This window comes from Nanorana parkeri, unplaced genomic scaffold (assembly GCF_000935625.1).
Source record: "Nanorana parkeri isolate BGI_ZX_2015 unplaced genomic scaffold, ASM93562v1 scaffold790, whole genome shotgun sequence".
NCBI lineage: Eukaryota > Metazoa > Chordata > Amphibia > Anura > Dicroglossidae > Nanorana > Nanorana parkeri.
In genome coordinates, this window is record NW_017307058.1 from 763,023 (window position 1) to 771,333 (window position 8,311).

At 46.5% G+C, this 8,311-nt stretch overlaps 1 protein-coding gene across 1 annotated transcript in view; it reads left to right on the forward strand.

Annotated features, from left to right (window-relative positions):
• Positions 1-8,013: 8,013 nt before the first annotated feature.
• Positions 8,014-8,311, forward strand: part of LOC108793906 (5-hydroxytryptamine receptor 3A-like) — a 25,340-nt gene continuing 25,042 nt past the window's right edge. The window contains exon 1 of the mRNA XM_018564860.1: positions 8,014-8,059. Within this exon, the coding sequence (XP_018420362.1) occupies positions 8,014-8,059 (46 nt within the window). The remainder of the gene's footprint in view (positions 8,060-8,311) is intronic.

Sequence of the window (8,311 nt, forward strand, 5' to 3'; positions counted from 1 at the left end):
AAAATCTTAGAATTCTTAGTAATCAATTTTGCCCAGAAAGAAAACTTGCTCCCACAATGACTCCCAGCTTGAGAATTGTATAGAAGTTTATTTACATTAAGCTTAACTCAAACAAAGCCAGATACATAGTAACCATGAGATAAATCACAGTTTTCTCAAACAGAAACAGCCCCGGCTATAATTGTCACACTGTCCTTACAATGCAGTCATGCAGGCGTATCCTCAGACCTTTTCTGGTGCTAGCGCAGGGCTCTAGACCTTCGCCAGCAGAATTTCTTTAGAAAAAAATAAATAATTTTTGGAACATTCAGTTATCTAATAGTTACAGTGACACTAAACTCAGGAATTACATCTTAAAAATGTATTCCAGTACCCTAACTATTAACAAAAATTATTATTATTATTATTAATATTATTATCTATATTACCACTGGGAAGGAAACTGACACAAATAATAGGTAAGGGTCAGTTAGGTGGTTTTTCTTAAGGATATAAAGGCTTAGGATGGTAACATTTGTCATACTGTTATTACAGCCCTCCTCATGAAGCTCACCACAGCCGGATGCGCTCCAGACGCAGATCTCGCTCTCCTTGAAGCAGACACAGTCGCTCCCACTCTGCTCTACTCATGGGTCTGCACATACCCACCATTCTAGCAGGGGATTTCCACGACACGGCTGTTGGGTTTGTGGCAGGCAGGCCATTCCTGACAAACTGGTCTGCCAAGTATGTCTGAGCGAGGCAACGCAGGACCACGTGTCACCTCCAAGGGATATCACGGCCATGGTGAAACAATCCGTGGTGGAGTGTATGAAGGAACTGGCCAGGCCGGTCCCTCCTGGGCCCACCATTTCATCCCAGCCCCTGGACCTGCCTATGGACTCTGATGCTTCGGATTCCACGCATGTCACACAAGAGTTGAGTCGATCTAGCTTTGACTTTTCTCTGGTGGATCCCTTTGTCACGGCAGTCAAAGAGGCGCTTGGCTGGGAAGACCCGGTTGCAGAGGCATCCACCTCCAGAACATATTTTCCCCACCTTCAAAAGGTGACTAACAATTCCAGGAGGAATGGAAGAAAATGGAAAAAAAGCCGAACAATAGGCTAGCAAAATTGTATCCACTTAAGGAGGAAGACATTGCAATCCTGGTTAACCCATCAGTAGTAGACGCAGCGGTCATGCGTCTTGCTTGCCACATTACGCTCCCCATGGAGGACGCAGTTTCTTTCTGGGATCCCTTGGAGCGCCTATTCGGCCGCTGGAGGTGCTTGCCGCCCAGCTATTGCGCTGACGTGCCTGTCTAGGGCGGTGTCGATCTGGATTGACAACCTTGAAAGAGCCCTGAGGGCAAACGTCGACACAGACCAAATTGTCTCGGCCTTTCAAGAGCTGAGGCTGACGGGCGACTTCATGGCAGAGGCCGCCATCAACGGTGCTTCACACCGTCATTGCCAAAAGAGCACTGTGCCTGAAGCCTTGGGTGGCGGATAACTCCTCCAAAACCAGCTGGTGCAGGATTCCCTTTGACGGGTCCAACCTCTTCGGTGGGAAACTAGATGCAGCAATCTCTAAAGTGACAGGAGGCAAGTCGGCCTCTTACCGCAGAATAAGAAGCAGTTTAAACGCCCGGCACCGTTTCAAAATAAGAAATTTTCAGCCGACAGATCAAGAATTGCCAGGTCTTATCGGCCAGGGCGTGAGTTCCGCCGCAACTGGAAAGGAACCCAGTCTACCCTCTTCAAATTCCCTAAATAGAACCCTTCATCGGGACAGGATTAGAAGAAGTCTTTTTGACGATTATTGCTCTCCACTGACTCCAGTGGGCGCACGCCTGCGCCATTTCTTTCAGGCTTGGAATTCTGCCATCCAGGATCCGTGGGTACTGGCGACCAGGGCCGTCTTTAACGAAGGGCAAAAGGGGCAGTCGCCCAGGGCCCAATCATTGTTGTGGGGCCCAAAGCAGCTGCCCCTTCAGCCCACATAAGATAAACACATGCAGGGCTGGCAGCCTCACCTGTGAAGGCAATGGGGCTTGCACCAGCCCTGCCCCCTGTCTGTGTACACAGCATCGGTGCTCTACAGACAGGAGGCTACATACAGCAGCATAGACGTGGCTCTGGGCTCCGCCCACTATCAACTCGGCCCCGCCTCCCGCTCTCCGTTCTCTGCTCTCTTGTGTTGTCTGGGGCCCTGCTGGGAGCCCACACCGTGCCCTTAGATGTCACCCCCACTGTGTCCCCTCCTGCCTCCCCTCTCTGCACCTTCACACCAAGTAAGTGCCCAAGTATGCCACAATTTATGTATGCAACAGATACATATACTGTGTGCAACACATACATATGCAGAGCAGGTTCCTGACATTGCTTCTCTAGTTCAATCCATGCTAACCCGTTGCTGTCTCTCCCCTGGCTGTCTCTCCTCGTTCTCTCCTATGTCTGCCTCTCCTCCCTCTCTCCTCATTCTCTCTTGTTTATTCTAAAAAAAGTTGCAGTGTGGTGTTAGACTGTTCGGGATTCGCTTGAAGAAAAGGCAGCAACCCTTGCAGCACCATTCTGTTTACTATGCATTCGGCATCACATAGTGTTGCCCCCACCTCTTCCGTATGCTGCTGTTAGGGCCGGGGGGTGGGGGGGCAAGAAATTGTTTGCCCAGGGTCCAATCAGTATTAAAGACGGCCCTGCTGGCGACCTTATCAGAAGGGCACCGCTGGAGATTCCATCATACCCCTCCGCGTGCCCACTATGTTTACACAAGGGTCCCAGATTCCACAGCAGAGACTCTACTTTTCCTTCAATATATTCAAACACTGCTAGACAAACACGCTATTACTCCAGTGCCTCCAGAGGAGAGATTTGCAGGGGTTTATTCGCCACTATTTTTGGTAAAAAAGAAAACCGGGGATCTCAGACCAGTGTTGGACTTGAAGGGGCTCAACAAATACATAGTCGTCCCGCGTTTTCGCATGGAGTCACTTCAGACAATTCTTCCGCTTATCAGCCCAGGAGATTGGATGTCGTCCGTGGACTTGGCAGACACCTACCTCCACGTACCCATAAATCCTTGTTTTCAGAAATATCTCTGTTTTTCCTTCCTCAACCTGCATTTCCAATTCTGCTGCCTCCCGTTTGGGATCTGTACAGCTCCCCGGACCTTCACGAAGGTTCTCCTTCCATTCATCTCCCTTCTACGGGAACAAGGTCTCCGGGTGAACCACTACTTGGACGACATCATTCTCCTAGCACAGGACAGGGATGTACTGCTCAGACATCAGGACATTCTCCTTTCGACACTCCAACGGTTCGGTTGGTTGGTGAACGACCACAAGTCTCAGCTTGTCCCCTCAAAATCTATGGTCTTTCTGGGAGCTCTCTTAAACACGGCAGAAAATACCATATCTCTCCCAGAGGAGAAGGTGGAGAGTGTCCATCACAAGGTGCTGCACATGATGTCCGCTTATCAGATTCCAGCTTCAAGATGCCTCAGTCTGATTGGCACTCTGTCCTCCACCATTCCTATGGTGAGATGGGCCCACTAGCACCCAAGGGGATTCCAATTGGGGTTAGCGGAATGGAGATTGAGAGGGATCGACTCCACACCCTAGGGTTTTCCTGTTCAGTTATCAGCATCCTGCTTCAGGCCAGGATGAACTCTACCAATACAAAGTATAAACGGGTTTGGCACAAATTCATTCAGGCAGCAGCCAGGGAAGGATTTGATCCATCTTCCCCTAGCATTAGCAATGTGCTAGATTTCCTACAGTCGGGGTTAGACATGGGTCTGAGCTGGAACACTGTCAGAGTCCACATTTCGGCAATTTCCGCGTTAACAAGCACCAGATGGTCCTTTGAGCCTTAAGTTAGGCAATTTCTGAAAGCATGCCTCAAACTGAAACCTCAAAAGAGACTGTCCTTCCAGCAATAGGATCTAACGGTGGTGTTGAAATCTCTTGCACGTTCTCCATTCCACCCATTATCAGAAGCTTCCATCTGGCATCTCACTATTAAGGTCGCATTTCTGGGAGCAATAGCCTCAGCAAGACGTGTGTCAGAATTACAAGCCTTGGTGGTGGACCCACCTTACTGTTTTTTTTTCCTGATCGGACAGTTTTACGACCTAACTCAGCCTTTCTTCCGAAGGTCGCTTCTTCCTTCCATCTGAATCAGGAAATCGTTCGCCTTGCTCTGCTGGGAGTGTTAGGGGAACCTCATCCTCTGGACGTAGTAGACTCCTTCAAACTCTATATTGAAGTCACACGGGACTTCAGGTCTGTTCCAAATCTCTTCGTTCTCCCAAGAGGCACTCGAAGAGGCCAGGCAGCTACCAACAGGACTCTGGCCTCATGGCTGGTGAAGATGATCCAAGCAGCTTACAGAGTTCAGTGCTTACCTGTGCCTCATGAGGTTAAGGCGCATTCTACTCGAGGAGTGGCTACTTCATGGGCAGCCTCTGCCAGTGTGTCAGCAGAAACCATCTGCAAGGCGGCTACCTGGTCCTCCAGGAACACTTTCATTCGTCATTATCGGATCGATCCTGCTGCCCTCACTACGGTGGCCTTTGGCAGGACGGTCATTTCTGCCGGCTCTTTGGCCTAGTTGTATCTTATTATCTTATTAGACCTTTTTGCAGCATTCCCTCCCTGTGTGATTTCTATTTCCCATTGTGTGCTGCCATGATGTGCCAGGAAAATGGAAAATTGTATACTTACCTATAGGTAATTTTCCTTTCCTGCTGCATTTTCATGGCAGCACACAGGCACCCACCCTGCATGGCTCATGATTTTCACGAGAATGGGGTCCAAGCCACAGGGGGCAAAACTTATAGAGGGCTTGTCCTATGGGGTTAAGGGGCGGGGCGTTAACCCATTGTGTGCTGCCATGAAGATGCACCAGGAAAGGAAAATTACCGATAGGTAAGTATACAATTTTCCGTTATTCAGTCTTGTAAAGTTACTAAAAGTACCACTTTAAGCATATTTTAAGGAGGAACTTTACCCATATCTTTGAAATTACAACAAAGCCACCTTTAGAAATGTTTAGTATTGGCAATCTGCAAACCTCTTCCCCATTCTTTTCACGGTGGCCATATTTACTAAGCGCAGATTAAAGTAGAACTATGGGGTCAGGGCTTTTCCCCATAGTTCTCATAAGGGTCACGGGAGGACACAAACTTGCATCCTCCCGTGACCCAAAGCTCAGTATACCGCAAGCTACAGCTCGCGGTATACTGAGACGCGGCAGCAGGGACGGATCCCGACAATACTGTCTGGATCCCCCCAGCTGCGGGATTGACAGCTGGCTCTGCCTATCCAGAGGCAGAGCCAGCTGTGCCCGCCCCCTCCCCATCCGTTTCACCAGTCAGCGCTGGAGGATAGGAGCGGGGAGGGGAGGGGGGAATCCCTGCAGGGAGCCGTGAATGACAGTCACTGCTCTCTGCAGGGATAGATTGAGAAGTAAGCGAGTGACGGTATGTGTTCGCTCACTTCCCGATCTACCCGATCATGTGACCTTGCACATTATCTCACGGGGAAAAAATGCCTTTCCCTGAGATCTCATGAGATTACAGATGAGATTTCTTAGCAATGCTCTGTGATGTAACCTTCCCAGGATGCATCTCTTAGGCATGAGCTACATCACTAATGCCTAAGAGGACCAGAAAGTGGAAAAACAGTAGTAATTGTAAGTGAAAGGAGAGAAAAATTGTTTAACTAATAATTGTAAGATGATTTTATATTAGCATGCAGAACTGATATTTTCCAGAATGATGGACACTGGACAAACTGTACACAGGATATCAAATAATTTGCCTTTCTTTTAAAAACACGTAAAGACTCAAGATGTCAACATATACTTCTTTGCATACTATACCATATCACATGCAAAACACACACAAAGTGACCAAGTCAGCCAACAGCCTACATGTGTAAAGCTGACTGCCGGGTTTACACTGAAAGTACAACACTTTCCACAGGCTGCGAAATGTGCGGTTCTGCCACCAATTGTGTAACTATAGCTATAACACAGGATGCAACTGCTAAAGGGGCGAGATGCACAAGGGGCCCAGGGCTGTCAAGCTGCACGGTAACATGTACAGCAAGCAGATATATCTTTATGTACATTGTTTGGTACCCTCTATTTGACTACTATGAAAACAATTAATATTCCTTGAGGAATTATCATTTGAAATAGAGATTAGAGAGTGAGGGATTCCTTAATGGTTTAGCTATGGGTCCCTCGCACACACAACTCTGGCCCTGTCTTCTTCAAAAAATATATGAAGCAGAGAGACAAAAAAAAGCAACACCTTTTAGATTTGACCCATCTAGGAGTTTTTCAATGCAAATCAGCAAGATCTGTACATATATTGCTCACTAAGCAGTGTCTACACCTCCAGGAGGGACCTCACATCTCTCATCAGTGTCCACATCTGCACCACATATAGTGCTGGACAAATAGAGGCAGAGACAAGCTTCTACACTACGCATAAGCCTCGAAGCTTTGTTAGAATGGCCAGGCATTTAGACATAAAAGATGAATATAAGAGACTTCTGCAGGTATGTGCAGGCACTAGTCGGATTCCCTACAGTGCTTAGTCCGCCCTCCCTTCCCTGAGGGACAGGATACGGTTCCCCACAGCATGAGGGTTGGTTCCCATTGGTCCACTATTTTTCCTGAAGCTGGGTTCTGCACAATGCCCATGTCCACTCTTCATGCAAGCGGTGGTTTTCCTACAGCATTCAGGTCTTTCCATTATCGTATGAGGGACAAGATAGGGTGGAAGATACTATAGCCCCCAGCCTCATCAGTGTAGTAGTGCTAGCATTCAGCTTGAATAGCTTCCATATGTGGAAGAGTGAAATTAATTTTAGAGATTCAATCATGGTTAGGATTATGCCGTTTTGCCAGGACGATTTTGCAAGGATAATCTTCAGTATTTTCTGATAGTAGATGGTAAATGAAAGAGCCTGTGCAGGTATGATCGGTTACTGTAGGTAATAAACAGTATTTCCAATTCTGAAACACAGAATGCTACTGTGTGCATAAAATGTAAAATACCCAAGTCAAATGTAGTGCGTTAGAAACTGGTTATAAAAGAAATATATGAATCTGTGTGAACAGTTAGGGCCCTGAGTGCTGGAGAAGAGGTGAGGACCTGCAGTGAGAGCTTGTTGATGCAAACGTTGATTAAAGTCTCATGGCATATGCACGTTGATGGTAATTCACATAAGGTTTTTGTTATATCTGGTACTGAGCAAAGTTTTAAAAACTTGTTTGAGTCCTGCATTGGGAAAGCAGAAGTTCACTTTATACTACAATTCACAAAATCATAATGCTTCTATTACTGCAATGGCTGAAGGTTTGGATCAGAATCCCTGATGATAACTAGACAGCCAGGGCCATGCCAGTAGGGTTGCCACCTTTTTTCCAAGCGAAACCTGAACACTCTAGTGACGCACAGATATTTTTTTGGAATGAGTCGTGGCTTGTTCATTTGTAATTAGTGCCACCAATTCATATTTAAATATCACAGTCGAGACTATTTTCAGTGGGAGCCAGTAGGCCCCAAACTTAATGTTGGTTGCCCCTGTCTGCCTGACATCTTGTGTCCGGGTTTCTGCTGCCATGAAACCCGGACACAGCATTCAAAACCCTGGGTTAATGCTGGACAGGTGGCAACCCTACATGCCAGTAATGATTCTTATCACTACTCCCTCGGTTGCTACGCCTAATGTTGACAAAATACTGTAGGTAAAAAAACATGCAATCAGATACATTGGTTGAAATTTATTGAAAAGCAATTAGGCCATGACTAATACAAAATCAGAGAATGTAAATATGAACACGCCATATACAGATGTAATAGTTGTAAATGGATTGCTGGTCCTATAGTACTCTTAAACAGGTTTCTCCACTCTTAAAACTTCTGTTTAGTGAGTTGTGTTTGGCTCCTCCCTCTCTCTGAGCACTTGGAGCATTTGAAGTCCCTGAGTTCGAAATAGTTATTTACCTTCTAAGAATGTCCTGTCGTTGCATCTGCTGGTTACTTACAGCCACTCTGTTAGGTAAGTAATGGTGTATTAACTATATGTTTACTGGGTATTGTAAGGATGATAGCGAACATACTGTTGCTAAGAATTGTCAGATTTACCTTCTGTAGAGTTCACCAGCCAATGAATGTTGTGAGTGATCTTTTAAAGTCCTAGTAATTGCTACTTCTAGATGCTAATTCTCCATGTAACTCCTTCATACTCTTTCTGTTGGGTTACATGACACTTCAAGACCTTTAATGTACTCTAGTAATCAAAATGGTTTAA